This window comes from Diplotaxodon limnothrissa, linkage group LG18 (assembly GCF_057381915.1).
Source record: "Diplotaxodon limnothrissa isolate DT_005_m linkage group LG18, D_limnothrissa_male_GT1.1, whole genome shotgun sequence".
NCBI classification, from domain to species: Eukaryota; Metazoa; Chordata; class Actinopteri; order Cichliformes; family Cichlidae; genus Diplotaxodon; species Diplotaxodon limnothrissa.
The window spans coordinates 33275706-33297087 of NC_140613.1; the positions used below are offsets into that span (position 1 = coordinate 33275706).

A 21382-nucleotide genomic window follows, 5' to 3' on the forward strand; every position below is an offset into this window, starting at 1 on the left:
GATTCAATTTTTCATTGTGGTTTATTGTACAGCTTTGTGCACCTGCAGAACAAACATCACAGGGGCTAAAAACAAACTCATTTTTGCAACAGCATGATCAGCGCCTCGCTCACTTTAAGTAAGCTTTATATGTCTTTTTGACTTTAGCCACTTCATTCTCATCAGGAAGTATTTCCCCATACCATGTATACCAGTTGTCACCTAAAGTTAAGGATGAGGGTGGTGGTGTGGAGCCCACAGCATCATGGGAATTGGAGTAGTCCTCCCCTGAAAATTCCACATATGGAATCTGAAAAGGAAGCAAGCCTAGAAGAGAAGAGTGTTTTTAAAATGATGTCTTTGTTCTCTCATCAGTAGCTGTAACTTAAATGGTAAATGGTCTGTGTTTGTAAAGCGCTTTACACTATACACAATCATCCACACAATCACACACTGGTGATGGCAGCTACATTGTAGCCACAGCCACCCTGGGGCGCACTGACAGACACTGGCGCCACCGGCCCCTCTGACCACCACCAGTAGGCAACGGGTGAAGTGTCTTGCCCAAGGACACAACGACCGAGACTGTCGGAGCCGGGGCTCGAACCGGCAACCTTCCGATTACAAGACGAACTCCCAACTCTTGAGCCACAATCGCCCGCTTGACACGACTTACCACTCGTGTCATTTCATTTTATTTCTAACAGCAAATAAAACTACATTTGAGGTCATAGTTCTTAACTTGTAGCCTGAAACTATACTTTAAGACTGAGCCAGTTACCTAGCATGTAGCTAAGCTGGAAGTTAGACAAATTAAATGGGTTGCACAGAAGATGGTAGTTGTTGCACTAGAAAAGATTAGTGCAAGAAGGTGTGCTTATTTAAAAAGGTGCTATAAATGCACTATAAAGTGCAGTATAAGTGTTATAAAGTGCTCTGGTGGAGATGAGTGGCAGCTAAGGCTATCACGATTCACCTACCGTGATCTTGTGCTGTGTCAACTGCCTCATTTAGCTTCTTCTGCTGTTTCATACACACACCTGAAGGCGGCAGAACCATCAGAACATGAGTGGAACATCCTGCTGCATTAATACACTTCCTAACATTGGTGGTATTACAACTTGCCAGTTCGAGTGGAATCCAACACCATTCCAGTGTGGGGACTAATGAATTGCTGCAACAACTTGACATTCTGCAAGAAAAATAAATTGCAGCTTACCAACAAATGATAGACTTTTTACACGTGAAGAGCTGGAGAGGACCATAGCAGAGTAACAGCGCAGCCACAGGACCAGTATCTACTCCTTTGTATGAGGAGGACCACTGCCCTACAAAATGACCTCCAGCAGGCTGCTGCTGTGCAGGGTTATGACCAAACTGTCATAAAGACGCTCTGATCATTCATTACTGAGAGAAGTAGCTGACAAGATGTTCTCATTCTGCTTTGTTCTTTTCATTAGTGTCAAAAAAATGAAAGTACTGATCTGCAGACAAATCAGACATGCAATTTATTTTTGCCAACCACGTGATGTATAAGAAAACTACAGCTGATACTGGCCTGTCGCTGATACGCGCCAAGATAAAAACTTCACATCATAAGAACAATATTATTTATTTAAAAAAATTTAATCTGGCCCAAAAGCTCCGGCTCAATACAGAAAACTTCAATATTCTCCAAGTCCTTAGTTGGTGTGTGTGAGACCAACATAGTAACCCACCTGATGGTGAATGATGATGTTTGGATCACGACAAATTGGGCAGGGGTTTCCACATATCTTGTCACCTCTCTAGAGACAGAAGTGCCCTGGTTATTTTGACAATCTTAACATAAGTGATCTGTGGTTAAAAAACAACAACAACAAACAACTGAAATATTACAATGCAAGTCTTGCGAGTCTTCTGAGGGGGGATGCCTCCTTTGTGGTTCCTCCTGTAGTCAGCCCACACTGGACTGCTTCCATACCTTTCAATATACTCTGTCAGGGTAAGGAAAAGCAATGAGATCACAAAATGTGGACAGAAGGCAACACGTCTGTCGAGGTACCTACGGACACTTACCTTCACTCTCCAGGTAATCCCAGGGCCTGTCCTTGTAGCGGGCTAAAGCCTCAGTAGCCTGAGCAACAGCCTCGTCCTGAAGCGATGCTGCTTTGCAGTACGAGTGTCTGGGATGTATAAATGGAGACAAAGAAAGACATGTCCTTGCAGGTAGCCTCTGTAGACGGGACTGAAAGCACAAGAAATGACCTCATCACACCATAAAACATCAAAACGTCCTTTTCATAAATGTAGCCTAAAGCCATTTGAGAACTTTGAAAAACTGTTTAGAGTCTAATTCTAAATAACTTGTATATCAACCCCAGTTCAATCAAATGAAGTGTCACTAAGCTGTAAACCACTCCACCCCCAGGCAGGAGCAGCGTGATATAGATCTATACTGGAGCACACACCAACTAAAGACCAGCTAAACCACTATCGTGATGAAAAACATATCAATTAGTGTTTTCATTTAATTATTATGCCTCACTTACAAACAGATATCTGATATCCGTAGGACCAATGTCTATGTGGTAGAAAAACCACAGCACTAACAAAAGCGGTACAACACAACAAGGCAGCATCCAGCGTTTTCCCCGCACTTAATATTCGACCATACATGTAATGTGTTAGTCAGCACGTCACATCGTTTTAATGAAATATAATACCTGATACTGACGAACTGAATACGAAATTAAAGGCGACACACGACATAAAAACGTCGCGATGTACTTCATGGAGGTAGCCATTTTCAGATCCTACCCGGGTTAGAGGTAAAAGGTGAAAGGTTAAGTTGCTTCTCAAGTATATAATCTAAATCTAAATCATTTCGGTAATAAATCAATCTTAGTTGATGCAAAACTCAATCCTGCCATTTTCATTTCAATTAGTTGAATAAAGACGATTATTTTAAAAATGAGGCGTTCCCGTTAGCACAAACATGTGACATTATAGCACGTGACAAACAAAAAGACTAGTCGCCATTTTGAAGGAATATTGTTTACTAAATTTAAATATCTAAGAATCAGTAAAACTGGGGTTTGTCGATAAAATATGTTGATGTAGTTTTGTCTGATTCGAATTATACAAAAATTTAACGCATTAATGGCGATTACGAGGAGTAATTCAAAATTAGATTTCCAACAATGTGAGATGCGCCATATTGTCCTTGATTGGCAAAGAACGACCGTTATCCTCCATTTTGTTTCAACGAAAACGTAAAAAAAACGTTTCCGGTGACGTTAAAAACGTCACGTAGTATAAAAGGTAAATCCCTCCTACACGCGCTTATTCCTGGATTTGGTCAAAGGTAAGTCAAGTCAGAAAAACAGAGGGGCTTATTTTCGACGCATTGTTCAGCTCTTAATGCGAAATTACTGCTGAGTGTATAAAACAAAACATTCAAGGACGTTGATGTTGATGATGGATGGGAATTTTGTAAACAAATGAAATTAAATGTGCGCTTTCTGTGTGTTTTTCAGGTATGAATTTGCTTTCCCGAAGACTGAGCCGTCGAGGACTTTGAACAACTCAAATTCATGTTTTTTCTTCAAGTAATGGACATTTGATTACTATTTTTGCCTCCAGTTTGTTCCTGAAGGAAAGGCTAGCATTTAGCTATCACAGCCCCACCCACAAGAAGTTTTTCAGTTGAAATTAAAACCATGAAGGTTGAAGACATAAAATTATTTAAATAGGATCTATAAGTGCCTTAAAAGCACACTATAATATTCCCGAGACGCTGAGGATCTATATTATCAATAGTAAGTTGATTTTGAAGTTGAATTGAAATTCCTCAAATGAAATTAGTCGTAGACAATAGGCTACCTAGCGGTAGCTGGCTAGCAGGCACCGTATGTTAGCTTGGTTCTTAGCAAATAATTTGAGCATAGCCTTGTAGTATGAGCTCACACAGGAACGTGGACGGAAGCAAAATGCTCCGTTTCTTCGTGTGTGAGACGGAATTGAGTAATTATACAAATAAAGATATAACTGGAAAATTCGTAAAATAACCATAAGCAATCTGTTCATAAAGATTGCCGTAGGCACAGAAGGGAACTTTCCAGATCATGAAGCCGGACTTTTTGCCTGCCAGATTTTGTTTTGTAGGGGCTGATCCACGGAACGAACACCCACCGCAATCTATACATAAAGATTGCGTTAGTTTGAGGATTGTGGACATTTTGTGAAGCACTGTATGTGTATGTGTGTATGCGTGTGTGTTTAAATGACGATAATTATAGCACAGGGAGTTCACGAAAAGCCTAAACCAGGTACTCGGCAATCTGAGGATAAAGATTGCAAGATGACCGGGGAGCAAACAGGATTGACAAATATGGTGGACTAGTTGCGATTTGCTTTTTGTCCTCGGGACAGCTCCGAGGGCTAGCCGTGTTTTCCTCGGAACTACATTTGGAGTATTTGGCAAACGGCTGTGCAGATCAAGTATAGACTCATACGCCATCGCATTGTCTGACTTTGATACGCATATGGTGCTCGCTGTGTTATTCCATCAGTACTGTCTCCGCTGTGACAGCGATTGTTTGTGAAGGAGCTGGGTTGTCGCCGAAGTGGTTAACAGAGGGAGTGCTCTGATTAGCAGGCAGCCTCCTCCTCCCTCCCCTTCGTCAAGCAGCTGAGAGCAGGAGCAGGCCTGCCCTCTGCTGTGACAGATTTCAGGTTAAGAAGCAGCCTTTTATAGGCTGCTTCAGTTGCCCTTATATAACAGAGGGCGTTTTACACTGTTGCTCGATTTCTTCTGAGGCTTCTTGATTGAATATATTCAATTTGCCGTCTGTTGAGTAACCATGAACGATACAGTGACGATATATTTGTTCCAAGCATAGAAAGCCATACATTTGTTTTACATAAGGTATTGGTGATGTGTAGTAACACCACAGTATGTCTATGCAAAACTGCTTCTCCTCCTGAACCAGCAACCAGGGTCATGTATAACCACTGATTGTGTGTATATGTGTAACAATTGTGACATTTACAGGATTTGAGTTATTTGCAGTGTTGTGGAGGTCTGAGACTATATAAAACTTCTACTACAACAGTTACGCGGGTAAGACCTAACTGATTCCTCACATCATGACATTTCCATAAATTGGCAAAATGTTTCATTACGAAATGCATTGAAAGAAAATAAAGTGCATGCTTATTATAAAGGTCAGTTCGAGCAGTTATATTATGAATCATTTGAGGGTTATTCAGATTAACACAATAATAATCTAAAACACTGGAGCATTCAAATGTGCTTGAGTGTTCACTGTTTGTGTTTGGCTCATATTGCACTTTTCAAAGATGAAAAGTAAGTAAACACCCAACACCTTTAAACTTTACAGTCACTTTAATTTGTGACAGCTTTAACAGGTGTTTCCATTTAAAATGTGTTGTTACTACAGAGAGTGCAGTGCCAATGTGCAAAAACTAACCTATAGGTGGCAGTAAGTGGCTAGACTTGTGCCTTCTGGCTGGGATAACTGTCAGTTATCTCATTAAAACAGAATAATCCAGTACAGAGAAACTGACACTATGATCACATGACCACAGGTGAAGATTAACAAACTAATGTCACAGTTTCCAAGCATTTCATTCTTCATACAGTTCTTTTTAATCATATTTTATTTTTTCATTGCATATAATCTTTGTACCATTCACCTTTTCATTAGATGTCATAATTAATTAATGACAGTAGATTTTGTTTGTATAAAGTATTTGTTTGTTTTCTCTTTTTCTTACAAAGTTATATTTTTTGCACAAATGAATATGACTGTGATAGATGTATGTTATTAAAAACAAACACTGATAAGTCATATTCAGCATTACTTAAAAGTATTCTCTTTGGATATTTTGAACTATTTTATATAGCTGTGATACATAAGTGGAAATGTATGATGAAATAAGCATATGAAATCCAAGGTAAATAGATTTTCAATATTCTTTTTTATTTTAGTAGTGAAATATTGAAATAAATAAAAACGATTAATGGCAGGTGTGAAGCTTTGTACATGAACTTTATAAATGTGCATAGTTGTCTGCGTTGCTCCTGCTTCTTTAATTGTAGCTTGAAATGGAATAAACAGGGTTTCCTCGCACACAAAATGAAAGCATTATGGCAATGTGCTGTCCTGCAAGTGAAAGTCCCAGAGAGCAGACCCCCTGTGGTACTGAAGAGCAAGTAGCAGTGACCCGGCCTGGTCACTACTTTACTGCAGCTGGTACTCCAAACACCTCAAGTACAAGACAGCACAGCACATATAACCGTTATGGCTATATGGCTGCAAGAAAATGCTACTGACTGTCTGTACTTGGTGATTTGTGTTTCAGATTGTGTTTCTACACACACACACACACACGCATATACACACACATTTAAATGATTTCTTAGATAGTTGGTCATAGAGGCCTCCTTTGGTGCAGTACAGTGGATATAATAGGGCCTTGTTGGCGTATGGTGGCACGTGTGTTCTTGGTGGAATGTCCTTGAACAGGTTGGTGCTGTCATCCTCTGAGCTGCTGTAGGACCGGTTTCAAAGTGGAATCTGAATGTGTTAGTGGTTGTTGGCTGACTCTGCTGTAACTTTGTTGTTCTGACACATTTTAAGGGATCTGATTAATACAGTTGTCAATGTGTGTCCCTGAGAAGCGCGTGTGTGTGTGGGGTGGGTGGTTGTAGTCTTAGTCAAAAGTCTAAAAGACAGTCTGGTTGGAATTCTGTTGGACGGTGCCCTGTTTTTCTATCTGGCAGACAAATAGCCCACACTTGATGTGATACTTATTACGACAGACAAAACATCTCCATATAACACAAATGTAATACAGCTGTGTGATGTAGATGAGTGTATTTAATATAGTATTGTGTTTTAGGGTATGGCAGGGCGACCAGTAGACCCAAGAGAGATTTTGAAAGGTGTGGAGGCTCTGCTGGGCAAGGATGGAGAGCTCCGCAGTCTGGAAGGAGTCCCAAAAGTGTTTAGGTAAAGAACTGACATGAAATTGAAATGTGAATATGCACTCACTGTGAACAACACCTTTAGTTCAGGACTTTAACTCAATGATTTCTAAACACCTTTTCCCAATGCAGCCTGATGAAAGCTTCAACTAAGATGGTCAGTAGATGTATGTACCTGAACATCCTGCTGCAGACGAAATCCCACGATGTTCTTAACAGGTATGCTGGAAATCACATCCTGTGGTCACGTTTCTATTCTGTTACTCTCATTCACTGGACTTGATAAAAGCATGACAGCTGTTAACTTTCAGTTCAAGTCACACTTTTTTTTTTTGACTTCTTATATTTTTCATCCAAACACATCCAAGCACCCTCCCCCGAGGCGCCACCACGCTGTCGATGTTTGCATATGTACTGTGTCAGCATACACATCCCTGTTTGTAGCATGAATAGAGCTGTGTGAAGTTATTTTAGTACTTTCTGGAGTGTAGGTTTAAAATTGGGGTGGGAGGTTTATAGAACAATTGTGTGTTTGTGTAATTTACCCAACTGTTGTTTTTAATTATTTGTTCCAGTAAAATAGTGTTGTGGCAAAACCTGCTGGTTATTCAATTTCTGTCTATCCTTGCATGCCTTCTCTATAATTTGTTGTTCGCTCTTTCACTTAGGTTTATCAGAGTTGGTGGCTACAAGCTGCTTAATGCCTGGCTCACCTACTCCAAAACCACCAACAACTCTCCTCTACTTCAACTTATCCTGCTAACACTGCAGAAGTTGCCCCTTAAAGTCGATCACCTAAAACAGGTATTTTTTTATTGTTGTGTTTATAGTTGTAATCTATAGAGAAACAATAACATCTAACCTGCTTTTAATCTGTCCCAGAACAATACTGCCAAGTTGGTGAAGCAGCTGAGCAAGAGTGCGGAGACTGAGGGTGAGTTAGTTTTACATTAGAAATGAAACCTCTTAAATATAGGCAGCAGTGTATTTTCAATTTATTGTGTTGTCTTTTGTTTGTAGAATTGAGGAAATTGGCTGCTGTGCTTGTGGATGGCTGGATGGCTACAATCCGCTCCCAAAGTGTCTCAGCCAGTACCACCTCTCCTGCAGGTACAGATCTACTTTTCTTTTTGGCATCAAAGTATCCTGTAGGCATCAGATTTAAAGACTTTCTATATGTCTTTTATAGATAAGAAAAAGAAGAAAGAGGAGACTAAGGTGCCTGTGCGTGACTTGAAGGAAAAAGGTGGAGATGAGGAGAAGAAGGACAAACCCAAAGCTCATGCACCCAGCCACACTAAGATTCGCTCCATAGGTAAAGGTGGAGAGCTGTTTGGCTCTTTCTCCAATAGTGTGTCTTGTCTGTCTCTTTGTCTTTCTTTGCCTCCCTCTGCTTTTGTCGTTTCCCTCACCAACTTTGCCCCTCCTTGAGCCTGGCTCGCCTAAGGGAAACTTCCTGTTAAAAGGGAGTTTATTCTTACCACTGTTGCCAAATGATTGCTCATAAATGTCTGTGTTATTGTTGGGGTTCTTTCTAAAACTGGGTTTCCTTACAATATAAAGCACCTTAAGGGGACTGTTGTTCTGAAGTTGTAGTAAATAAATAAAATGGAATTGTTTAAGTTCTTTGTGAGCATCAGTGTTTTATGTTACTTAGGACTGGAAATCGGAGACCCTCCCAACCCAGCCCCTCCTAAGAAGACGCCAGCTGCCCCACAGCTGGGTAGCAAGTACAACATCAAGCCTCCAGTCCTCAAACGACACAGGTATTGCACCTCCACAACAGCCTGTTCTGTGAGCAAAGCATCATAGTCTTGTAGCTTTCTCACAGGTGCCCTCAGGTGGTACTAACACTGCAGTACTGACATTTTTCTTCTTGTGTTCATTTTTTTCATCTACAGCTCTGGCTCAGGAGATGCTCCACCTCAGGAGAAAAAGTATAAACCTCTAAATACACCCTCCAATTCCGCCAAGGAGATCAAAGTCAAAATCATTCCCGCACAACGTGAGTTCACATATACCCACCGAAGAACTTTTGCTCTTAAATACAAGGACATGATGGTGACGTATCAGTAATCTTGTTTTCTTTTCTTCCTGCAGCAATGGAGTGCACTGGCTTCCTAGATGCTCTGAACTCTGCCCCAGTTCCCGGGATCAAGATCAAGAAAAAGAAACCCAGTGCTAACGCTACAGCTAGTACCAAGGTGGTCTCCCCCACAACTAACAAGGTAGTGATGGATCTCAGGACAGTCTGACCTCAGATTTTATTTAAGATTTTGTTTCCTTGTTGTTGTTGTTCTTAATTAATTTAGTAATTTTGTCATTTTTAAAATTATTGTTGTGTTTTATGTAAATATCCCCAGAATTAATCTTTTTGCTTGACAGAAAATTATAGACATTGTTTTGCTGTATTTCTGTTAATTTGTATAGAATTCTTTAGTCTGTTGTTGTGTGAGACACAGAAACTGCACAGAATCGTTGGTTTTTCTCACCAGATACTCACCACTGTTGCCTTGTCTCCTTTAGGCAAGCCCATTCGACAGCAAACCTGTATATTCTGCATCTTCTACAAAACCAGCATCTCCAGAAAGTGCTGCTTCCAGCACTCTTGCAGATGAAAACCAGGAACCTGAGCAGCCTGGGACCCCTGTTCCCTCTGAGGACCCAGAGCCCTCTGACAATGGTTAGTTCTTGAAGATGATGATGAGGATGATGATTTGTAATGAGCACATGTTGCCTCCAGGGTGTTTTCTTGTTTTGTTGGAAACGAGCATAAAATGTTTTCCTTGTTGGGTCTTGTTTACAGGCGAGAAACCAAATGCACTGGCAGAGCCACGTGGAGAAGAAGAAAGCTTGACCAAGAAAGGCAAGAAGAAGAAGACGGTTCACTGGGCTGAAGAGGAGCAGCTCAAACACTATTTTTACTTTGATCTGGACGAGACAGAAAGAGGTAAAGCTGGAGGGTTCAAATACCAAAGTGTTTGAGTTGACTTTTTACAGTTGGTCTGTAAATCATCAAAAAACAACAACTATTAATGCTATTATACTTAATTCACAGTCAATGTCAACAAAATTAAGGACTTCGGTGAGGCGGCAAAACGAGAGCTAATGATGGACCGGCAGACATTTGAAATGGCTCGTCGGCTTTCCCATGATACCATGGAAGAAAGAGTCCCCTGGACACCCCCAAGACCCCTGACGCTGGCTGGCAGTCTTGTTACTTCAGGTGCAAACAGCACAGAGAAACTCACCCAAAGAGACCGTGAAATGGGCATCCTGCAAGAGATCTTTCTCAGCAAAGAGAGGTAGGGCATATGTATCCGTGGTGGTTAGTAAGTGCATTTTTCCAGGATCAAGCTGTGCATTACAGATGCCAAAATGTAGAAGAAGACATTTCAACAGTATGTGTGCTGCTACGCCCTCAGTTGTGTGCCTGAGATTACAATTTCAAGCATCATTTACATACATACATTTCTTCATATTAGTAGCTTTGGTCTTGCTTTGTATGGGCATCCGCCATTGTTGTGGTCTGAGAGAAAATGAGGAAAAGCCACTTTAGGCCACTCTAAGAAACGAGTCTTACCATGTTCATACCAAAAAGTTAAATTGTCCTGTTATTAAAACCAGAATTTGGTGTTTACAGTGTTCTTTCCTTTCTCATCATCAGTGTGCCTGACAGTCCACACGAACCAGATCCAGAGCCGTATGAACCCATGCCCCCCCGTCTCATCCCACTCGATGAGGTTGGCTCACTAAACACACACACTCTCTACAATTCTATTTCTTGTCATTTACATATTCTACATGTGTACCACCAGCCTACTAAGCTCTCAGTCTGATTTCCAATCCAGGACTCGTCAATGCAGGATGACGGCTACGTAGAACCTATGGACACGACGTCACAACCAGGCTCTGGCGAGAGCGCCAAGCTGCCGCCTGTCTTGGCCAATCTCATTGGTAACCTGAACAACAGTTCCCGCAGCCCACCAGCCTCCAACATTGTCAGCAGCACTGTGCCTCCCTCTGTCAATATACAGGAGCTGCTGACATCCATAATGGTAAATACAGGACAATCATCACAAAGTAGCATCTTTTCTAATTATGGAAGTTTTTGTAAAATATCTCTGCACTTGGTTTAAGTTTTCTTTTTGTTGTTACTGGCCAGTGTAACTAATGACAACTGTCTATCATCAGGGGCCCTCTGGTAACCAGTCTACTGAAGAGTTGATAAAGCAACCAGACTTCTCAGATAAAATTAAACAGCTGCTGGGCTCCCTCCAGCAGACTCAGAATCAGAACCAGAACCAGAGTGGACCTCCACCAGGTGAATTAACTGAATTCATTTTCATCTTTAACTGTTAAATTAAATTGTTATATTAAATATGTTACCGTAGGGTCGTGTCCGTCTGTTTCTTACTTCTTCTTTTTCTTCCTCTGCAGTCAACCAGGGTCTGCTGGGACATGGTCCAGGCATGAACAGCATGAACACCATGCACATGCAGATGCCCATGAATGGTGGCTACCCGCCCAACAGTTCACCCGGTGGTCCTCGGTTTAACCACCCCCCGCCCCCTCACAACCACGGACCACCTTTCAGTGGCGGTGGAGGCCCACGCATGATGGGACCACCGCCAGGTCAGGGGAGAGGAGACGGCAACTACTGGGGAGATGACTCGATGAGAGGAGGGCCCCACAGAGGGGGGCACTTTCACCGAGGAGGCCGTGGTCGGGGAGGAGGAGACCCAGGATTTAGAGGCAGAGGGCGAGGAGGTCCCAGAGGAGGAGGACACAACAATATGAATGGTACCTTATTTTCAAGTCTTATTTTAAATGTGTTTGCAAAGTTTGCAGACTGTGCAGAAGCATTTAGAGTATGTTTCACTCAAATGTACTGAATACAAGTGTCATATAGTAGTAACCAATTTGCTGCTCTCACCTTCTTTGTTTCACATACTTCACCCTTAAATCTATAATGCTGTTTTCTCCTGGCAGACATGTCCAAGAGGCCTGTTTGTCGTCACTTCATGATGAAAGGAAGCTGCAGGTATGAGGGCAGCTGTGCTTTCTACCACCCTGGTGTTAATGGACCACCACTGCCCCCCAAATACCCCGCTAACAACCAACATAATCAGCACCCACAGCATGGCCACTAGCTGATGTTGCCATCAGCCCGGGAATAACTGAAAGACACTAGAGTAGCCGTTAACGGCGATCCAATTAATGCAGACGCCTGTCTTTAGACAATTATGGAAAGACCAGGATGATCTGTCCTGAACAGTAAGCTTGCTGCTGGTAACTGAAGAGTCTGTGACAGAACAAGAAGAGAGAAGACAAGAGATTGTAAATGAATGACTGGAAGGCTGTGAGATGATCACTGATGTGACTTTGTTTTTATCGTGTTCATTTTTAACAGTGAGATTGGGCTACCATGTGTCCCCACTACGTCTGAATTGCTGCAGCTTGGTGCCTGTCTGCTTTGTCACTTTCCAAATCATTAACAGAGTTGGCCAAATGAAAACGTCCAACTCAGCACACCACTTCGTTTCCTCCTTATAGTGTTGCTCTCTAGTTTTGTTGCACCATCAGTAAGATTTGTACAGAAGAATTGGAAATGTTTTCCCTTCCTGCATGAGACAAAACTTTAGAAAAACCAGCTGAACTTCATCTATGATTTTTGAAAACTGGGCCTGTAAAGAGACATAACACTTAAACCGCCTGAGTTTGCCTACCCCTGAGAAAACTGCTGCTATGAACTCTGCTGATCTGAGTAGATCCTTTGCTTTGCTTTTGCTTTTCTCCGAGAGCAGTGTGTCATATGTAAGCGCGTGGTGGGGCAATCACAACATGCTATGCTATTGTCAGAAGAGCCGCTGCCTGTCACCTCTGTACTCGTCTAAATCCAGGAGGGGTTTGTGTTGTCAGTGTTAAAGATGGGAACGATGAGTCCCTCTGTGGGTCGCCTATATTATGTGTTTTCTGTGAAAACAGTCATTTGTGTCTCTTGTGGGACTGTAAGAGGTTTTTTGTTTTTGTTTTTGTTTTTTAACTTTTCACCCTCTACATTTTTTTTTATATAAATTTGACAGTGTGCTTCAGGATTTTTTTTGGTTTTGTTGTCATTTTTTTTTTTTGTGAAGGTATGAACTGTATGAATAAATTCATACACATTCATTTTCAGTTGAATTCTTTTGTACACAGTGTATTAAATAAATGTTTAAATACTGAGCAAGTGTTGCTGTGTTTTCCCTTGAAGTGTGACTGATGTGAGCAACAAGCAGTTTGAGTGAAATGTGCGTCTGTACTGCACAGACTGATGAACAACACCTTGGGAATATTTGTCAGTTCAGGTGTTTCATTTTAAATCAGGAAAACACATCCTGTTCAGGCAGGTCTATCCTCTGTGCGTGTGGAGACAGCTGACGTCAGATCCGTGTTATCAGGGCAGGGCTGAGTGCATCTGGTGAGTGAAGTGTTACGAGGAGTGGCCTTTAACCCTGCCCTTTAGTGCAAATATTGACCGTGGTGTATAGACCACACAAAGATAGAAACTCATAGGAGTGAAAGGCATTAGAGGGAGCTGAAGTAAGGACACCTCATCACTAAGCTGCTTCCACATCCTGTTGCAAGAAACACAGAAACATTTATTTAGTGCTGTGTCGAGGAACAGAAGATTTCAACAGGAAATTGCAGTCAGGGTAAAAGCAAAGAAGAACACTAAATGAATGACGACCTCTCATGCAAGTGGAGTGTCACATGAAACAAAGCTGCAAAGCAGTAAAGGTGAATCAAAAGCTGAGTGACACTAAATCATAAGAGCAATGCTTTTGAGGACAGCTTTAGCTGATAATCCTAGAAAAGATGTTTGAGACAAAACTGAGGGAAACGAGGTCACAGTTCTCAGGAATGTACAACTTATGAGTATGTGGGAGCTATCATAATTAAAGACAGTTGGTGAATTTGGATTTGCATTAGTGTTTATTTTCTAAACACTAATGCAATGTTGCACTTTCTGAAGTATCTACAGATCTGTATGTTGGGTCTATATTTGGAAATGTGGTCTGTGGGCTCTACTTCCCTTCTTTCACTAAACTCACTTCCATGTATACTTTAATCAAGCCCTCTTTTTGTGTTATGTGACCAGGGTGGCTGTGGCTACAATGTAGCTGCCATCACCAGTGTGTGAATGTGTGGATGACTGGATGTGTAAAGGCCATTTACCCTGCTTACCTGTGCCTGAGGTCCTTGACCTGTTTTTAACTTGCCACCAACCTCACCCAGCTCCAATTCTACTCTGCCTCCAGCATCCTCACTTTTCTCACCCTTTCAACAACTGGTTCTCTTCACCACCCTGTGCAGAGCCCATGTGGCTTAGTTCAGGCCATCTGCCTTGTCAAAGCACTTTCTACACCATGTGTCATTTACAGATTTTCTTTTCTGTGCTTTCTGTCTAACCTTCATACTCTGATGGATGCACCAGAGAACAACTTGGGGTTAGTATCATGCCCGTATTTGGCATGCAGACTGGAGCAGCCAGGGATCGAACCGCCAACCTTCTGATCAGTAGATGATCTGAACTACCACCAGAGGCTGAGAACATAAGCTTGTTTGCTTCTGGATTGGGTGTCACAGGTCACATCAGTGAAGCCAAAGCATAGCTGAAGTTGACATTCCTTTTGTAATTTCATCCCTGTTTTGCAATATTACTTTCCCATCACTACATACAACTCCAACAGTTTACGTTGTACTTACTTTGCAGCCACAGCAAGATTATTATGAACCAACCAATGGATTATTCATTTAACTGCATGCCTTAAAATTGTATGATTTAGCTGATCATTGCTATGATAATATACAAAGCGCAAGATAATCTCTCCCCAAAATGTATTCAGAGGTTGTTTGAAATTCAATAGACATAAGAAAAGAAAAGGATATTTAAAAAAGAGGGAATCTTCTAAATGAGGGAAACATCTGGAATAGTGACGACAATGTGTGTAAAAGTTAAAAAATGATTGTCAATTTTTGAGGCAAATCAATACAAAATGGAGGTATTTTCTCATATATTTCAGTTCTTCTCTCTATTTAATATTTATTCTTAATTAATAATTTTCTTTGGTCTTTGTTTTAGTGCAATCTTGTTAGATTGTTATTGTATGTTCAAAGGATAGTCGTTTGGACCTTTTCAGTCACTGATATGTGTTTTATCCCCTTTTAATTCAGTTCTTTGTTTTTCTTGTTGTCATTTTCAAAAACAAAATAAACAAAAAACAAGAAAATGTTAAAAATGACCAAAAGGGAAAAAAAATAAAATAAACTGTAGAAGACGTGGACAGAGAAATCAAATGGATAAAACCAGAACAAAGGGTTGAGTAGCCACCAAGGCCTTAAAATATCTGGCGTTTAATATGTGGAAGGAATTTATATGTCTTCAGTATTTGTGTTGGGATCTAAGATGTGGAATTCTAACATTGTAGGTTATTTAACCTACAATATAAAAGCCCCTTGAGGTGACTGCTGTCAGTACTATATTAATAAAAATGAATTGAATTTTATGAACTGAATATGTGGAATGTATTCTGTGGAAATAGGCCCTGTTCACTTCTGGCATTACATCTGTCTTTGGTGAGTTGATGCAACTGGAAAGCTCTAAACTAGCATCCATTTCAATACAACAGATATGATGATATGTTCATGGTGGTTTAAATGGCAAACTGAGGATCTGGAGTTTTTAGATACTATGGCAAAAAGGCCATGATGATGATTATGAGGTTCAACTGGTCACTGGTCTTTCTCACGTTGCCGGTTCAGGTCATGGACCTGAGGCACAGGGAAACAAGGAGTTACGGAAAAAGGTCGAATAACACGAAGACCCTCAGAGCGGCCAGAATGAGCCATTGTGTTAGTTCAATGGGTGAACTGGACAATGGAACTGGAGAGCTAAGCTGAGACAGATGCTGCAGGTCACGGTTAGCTGATGGGTCTCAGGTGTACAGGTGAGTTGGCTGAAGGAGCAGAAAAGGAGCACCACACCCAGACAGAAGAACACACACAACAAAGACTGACACAAAGTGCACCAGCAACAAGAGACACCAGGGAAAACAGGGAAAACGTCAATTTCCTTTTCTTAATCACACCAAAAGTTGATGTACGTTACTAATAAAATCTGTTTGGTCAGTTCCTGCGTCATCTGTTGTTTTACCCCATTACAAAACAAATAAATAACTAAGTGTGTACGTGTACATGTTATCGTGCAATGATTACAATTGTCAGTGCAGCGGGTCAGGGGGTCCTGATTGAATAAAGAGCACATCCTGGTAGAAGAGGATCTTCACAAACCTGGAAACCCGTGAACTGTGTCTATTAATGACTTATGAATGTCATTAGCTTAGATAGAAACCATTTGTTTTAAGCTACACAAAAGCTGCTTGGATAAAAAGTTCCTGTGAGTGGAAAAGTTTTAGTATTCAGTATTTTGACAAAAAACCAAATATGTCTGTTACTGGAATATACAAATGCAAATTCAAATGTTCTCATATTATCTCATATCATATTATGATATGTTAGTGCCCATAAAGAAAAATGTTGCTCAACTCAAATGAATGTATTACTCTACTTCCTGGAACTGAGCAGAGGAGAGCAAGTGTGTGTGGACTGTTAGAAACTGCAGGCAGATCTGTGGTGAAAGGGCTGATTCAATCAGAGAGGTAGAATGGCTGGAGCCTGAACAAAGCTGCTATTGACAGCAGCTAGGTGACCATGAGACCCCCGCTGCAGTGCACAGGCGACAGCTGAGATGAAAACCAGGCAGGATACAAACCTCTGTGCATCGTGAATTAGTTCTCGTCTGCTAACAAGTCCTAGTTTTGAAAAACTAAAGGCTCAGGTCATCATTTTGTTCATGCAAAGCATCATTCATGCTCTGCATGACTATAACAGCAGTGTACTTTGCAGCAAAGAGGATATCAAGTTGCTGCTTTGTGCTCTGAACCAATCACATGCAGACCAATCATCATTCAGTCTCTGATCGCTTTCCTACGTTTAATGCTGACTTGGCCATGGATCGAAGCCAAACAGCCCAACTCATCCTGATCACACCTGTGCAAAATGTGCATCACACTAATTATTGCTGTAGTAGCCAAAGGAAACACTCAATTCAGTTTTTATTTAAATGCACCAAATTACGCCTTTATATTGTAAGGTAAAGACCCCACAACGATAACACAAACCGTGATTTGACAATAACTGAATACTTATATCGTCTAGAAAATTCAGATATTGCTTACTGACAAATATGGCTACATGAATATCTTTTTTAATCTTAATTTGTAAATGGTTTCTCTTATTCCTTTCCAAATTATGATTTAATATTATTTAAAAAGGTGCTGCTCCATCAAGTTCTCTTCTGGTTGACAAGGGTGTGTTGAGTCCCAACATAAAATGTTTAAATCATGATCTTGCAACAGGATGTCTTTGTTCATACACACGGAAAATGCAAATTATCCACTTTCACTATGCAGTTGGTTGGCAAACAAACTTTTGCGTCACTCTGGCATTCCTGCACAGAGAAGTGGGGGAGGGAAGAAGGTGGGCTCTCAGCCAACAGGTACTTAAATACAGGACAGGTGAAGCTAGAGACAGTGCAAGTCCACGATCTGCCCACATTTTCTACCTGACTATTCGGGAACAGGTAAGCTAAAGAACTTGTCGCCATAGCTTTGTACCTTTTTGTGTGTGAATACTCTACTATGTCAAATAATTGCATGTCATACAAAAGTATCTGGATTTCTGTTAAAATAGTCTTCTCTATAAAAGTGTCTCTTCAGTTTTGCTTCCCTTTCTGTTACTGCAAGTTTTAACAGCTCATGTGCTGATCGAAGTGTGAATGCAGTTACTTTAGCAAACAGGCTGATGCTTCAAGTCTGAAACTGGTATGCATTTCTAGCTGGTTTGTGTTTGCTGTTTCAGGAAAACTCTAAAGATGGTTAAATCAGCGCTGTCTGTGCTCTTGGTCCTGGTAGCCATTTCCTCTACCTTTGCTGCAAAATATATCCCCAAGAGTGGGAAGAGGGTCCCACAGACTCTGTCCAGAGGTATTTGAGTCATTTCATTCACGCATCAAGCCCAGTATTACTGAGGTAAAGGACGCACTTATCTCTAATGGTGTCTTTGTCTGTGCAGGATGGGGCGATCAGCTGATATGGGCTCAGACTTATGAGGAGGGTCTTTACTGGTCCAGGTCAAAGTAAGACATAGTTTCAAAATAAAAGTCCAAACTTTGACTTAACTCTAAAATTTGCTGAAGCTTATGATGGGCTGGTTGGTATTTTAGGAACAAGCCCCTGTTGGTCATCTTTCACCTTGAAGACTGCCCACACAGCCAGGGTGAGTAGCTGCTCGTGTTTCACTTATTAAGTTACTCACTGTGTTTGTTCGAGCGAGAAGTCTGTTCTGTTTGAAGACTGAGTGTGTGTTTGTTCATATGTGATGTCACCTTGGTCATCCTGGTGCTCTTCTCTACACACCCGAGTTATAAAACTTAAAGTCAATTTTCTCCCACAGCGCTGAAGAAAGTCTTCTCCGAGGATAACGAGGTCCAAAAAGTCCTTGATGAGGACTTCATCGTCCTTAATCTGGTGGTAGGTTATAACACCTGACAAAATGAAGTATTTTAAAGTCTTTCAGTCTCTATTACATTTTAAGGCACACTTAACATTATTACATTTTGTGGTTCAGCACTGGCGCGTAGGTTTACGGTGCCTGTAAAAAAACTGTTCTTTTGCTTCTCCTACAGTATGAAACCACAGACAAACATCTGTCCCCTGATGGCCAGTATGTTCCCAGGCTCCTTTTTGTTGGTAAGAGCTTGAGATTAGGACATATCTTTTATATAGACTGGTAACTACTATTACATCTATCAGTGTGTTTTATTGCACTGAATCCTTTTAATGTTTCTCAAGGAAATGACATTAACTATAATTAGCTGTATTGTATATCAGTTACAACCATGTCTCCAAAATATTGGTGCTGTGGAAAATCCTCGCCCATCCTAACCTGTTGTGTAAATGAATATACTTCAGAGACAACAAATCAAATGTTAAAAATCTGATATTTTATAGTGAAATGTTATGAAATTATAGTTTGATGCACACAACTGGCGTTTTTTCACTTACCCAGCACCAATTTCTCCACAGACCCCTCAATGACAGTGAGGGCTGACATCACTGGTCGCTACGCCAACCGCATGTATGCCTATGAACCAAGTGACATCAAACTCTGTAAGTGCTGCAGCCCATACTTGCTGTGACGCGTACTCCTCACGATGCAGTTTTTGTCTGCTTGCATCCATTTACACTGTGTAATTAAACATTTCCTGTCTCTTCCTCAGTGGTTGGCAACATGCAGAAAGCTAAGAAGCTTCTGAAGTCTGAGCTGTGAGCACCAGGAAGACACACTGATGCTGATCCACAGCTGCTTTCTCCACAGTTTACATATGAGAAACAACGCACTGGAAAAATTCTTCTTTTCACCTTCACTTGAAATGTTTTCTCCCTGATTTCCTTCCTAATGCTTGTTATTATTACTGTACGACAGGAATATTGAGTAAATAAATGAAGCTGTTCTCACTGACAGATACTCTGCCTTCTTATTTGCCAGACTGTGTGGAATCAAATCTTTATGTTTAATCAATGATAATAATCATACTAACAACAAAATAATGAAATGACTGTTAACTTCAGTGCCTGCATCAGGTCTCCACTCATCCAGCTGTTAAATGTTTAACTTTTAAAGGCTGTGTGGGAGGGCTAGAAAAAAGCAGTTTTTACTGCATTCGGCCTGTATTGACCATAATGACCACTTTGTTATATGTATCTATCTCAAAAGGCCAAAAGGTGTTTATTTGTGCGGTCATTTTTCTCTTACACCACTATAGGAGGTTTTTTACAATGTGATGGAAGTGCAGACTTTCACCTTTAATTATAGTAGATCAATAAAAGCGTGGCATTAAAAGTTTAATAGTTACAGACATTTTTGCCCACAATTTTCCCAGCATTTAGTTTGCACACTAACCAGAGTTTAGCGTGTTCAAGTTTATGACAGTGCAATCAGAAAAACACAAAATACAAATATGTACTTCTAGAGACGTGTCAGGAGACAGACTCTTGTCTCTGAAAAGAACACGCAAAGTTCACTTATGAACAACTGATAAGATTGTTGAATCAGACCAAAGTGGTAATATCTGACCATAACACCCAGCACAGAGGCAGCCGTGGCCAAGGAGGCAGAGCACGTCTGCTAACCACAAGCTTGGTAGTATAAACCCCGCCTCCTCCAACCTGCATATCAAACTTTCCTCTGGCAGGATACTGAAGCTAAATGCATCAGTTGGAGTCTGTGAGTGTTAGGTTAAGCACTTGTGAACTGGAAAGTGCTGGTGCTTTCAATCAGTGGATTTGGGGTCAGTTAATGTTTCTGTCACAACTCTGATTCAGTGATGTGCTGGTGACAATCAGCATGCAGAGACTGGCATGATTTGCCTACTCTGTTTGATAACAAGAAATAATCATATAATGACGCCTGATCTGCAATCTGTCAGCACGATGTCTGTCAGTCAGACAGTTTCAGGTAAGGAATCGACTCAAGAAGACTGTGTATGCAGTAAAGTTGAATTCTGGGTGGGCGGGTCCACACTGCCAGCACTGAAAGCTTTTTTGTGTTGCTGGGTAACCCAGTCTCAAGTCTTTTCAATTACAAAGAACCGGCTATGTTAGGAACCTGCAGATGTTTTGCATATTTGAAAGTAAGTGTGTGTATGTGTGTGCGCTGCGTACGGCTCAACAGAGTCAATCAGGCTTATCATGTTTTTTGTTAAGTCTGATTTTGTTCCTTCCTGACCTCTTATAGGAGGAAGCTGACTCAGAGGGTTACCCCCCCCATAACAAAAAACAAACAAAAAACACTCCCAGGCCCTGAGGAGGTGCCACTTTTTTTAGGGATTTAATGACTCGTGGGCTTGGTTAAGTTGAAGGAGCAAACCATGCCACTCCTAATTTAACTAGACCCAGACAGGCAAAGGAGGAATTAGAGTCATTTAATATTCTGATCAGGTTGTGGTTGGTGCTCGGACAAAGAATTAATATGTCAGTCAATGAATGAATGAAAGAAGCAAAACAATTGCTATGAAGCTATGTTTGTACGTTTGTTTGACCAGGTGAGTTTGTTGTAGAGTTACAGACTATAAAGGAGATAAATATGTCTCCTAGCAGGCAGATGTGAGGTATGTATTCAAATATGAAAAGAATCTATTAGTTTGAATGTAAGTGCTGAAACAGACTATATTTATGACAATTTAAAAATCATGTTTATAATGCCTACAACATGAATAAATGTAAAATAATTGTCCCTGTAAAATGA

At 40.9% G+C, this 21382-nt stretch overlaps 3 protein-coding genes across 3 annotated transcripts; 2 read left to right on the top strand and 1 right to left on the bottom strand.

Moving 5' to 3' along the window:
* Positions 1 to 22: 22 nt before the first annotated feature.
* On the bottom strand, positions 23 to 2767 carry mrps18b (mitochondrial ribosomal protein S18B). Its single transcript, XM_085377348.1, has 7 exons — positions 2685 to 2767; positions 2038 to 2206; positions 1858 to 1955; positions 1698 to 1766; positions 1105 to 1171; positions 960 to 1019; positions 23 to 306 (listed from the first exon to the last, which is right to left on the bottom strand). Exons 1-7 carry the CDS (start codon positions 2763 to 2765, stop codon positions 110 to 112), a joined length of 741 nt encoding a protein of 246 aa, XP_085233474.1. The 5' UTR covers positions 2766 to 2767; the 3' UTR covers positions 23 to 109.
* Positions 2768 to 3579: 812 nt separating this feature from the next.
* Positions 3580 to 13064, top strand: ppp1r10 (protein phosphatase 1, regulatory subunit 10). The gene is made up of 18 exons (XM_085378254.1): positions 3580 to 3779; positions 6889 to 6998; positions 7106 to 7192; positions 7642 to 7777; positions 7856 to 7907; positions 7994 to 8083; positions 8163 to 8288; positions 8631 to 8739; positions 8875 to 8978; positions 9074 to 9201; positions 9500 to 9656; positions 9780 to 9923; positions 10032 to 10278; positions 10641 to 10716; positions 10825 to 11031; positions 11168 to 11297; positions 11414 to 11776; positions 11966 to 13064. Exons 2-18 carry the CDS (start codon positions 6892 to 6894, stop codon positions 12124 to 12126), a joined length of 2424 nt encoding a protein of 807 aa, XP_085234380.1. The 5' UTR covers positions 3580 to 3779; positions 6889 to 6891; the 3' UTR covers positions 12127 to 13064.
* A 4884-nt stretch (positions 13065 to 17948) lies between these two features.
* agr2 (anterior gradient 2) lies at positions 17949 to 19405 on the top strand. Its single transcript, XM_085377656.1, has 7 exons — positions 17949 to 18060; positions 18149 to 18212; positions 18300 to 18352; positions 18530 to 18606; positions 18762 to 18825; positions 19162 to 19245; positions 19356 to 19405. The coding sequence occupies exons 1-7, from the start codon at positions 17949 to 17951 to the stop codon at positions 19403 to 19405; spliced, it is 504 nt and encodes a 167-aa protein (XP_085233782.1).
* The last annotated feature ends 1977 nt before the right edge of the window (positions 19406 to 21382 follow it).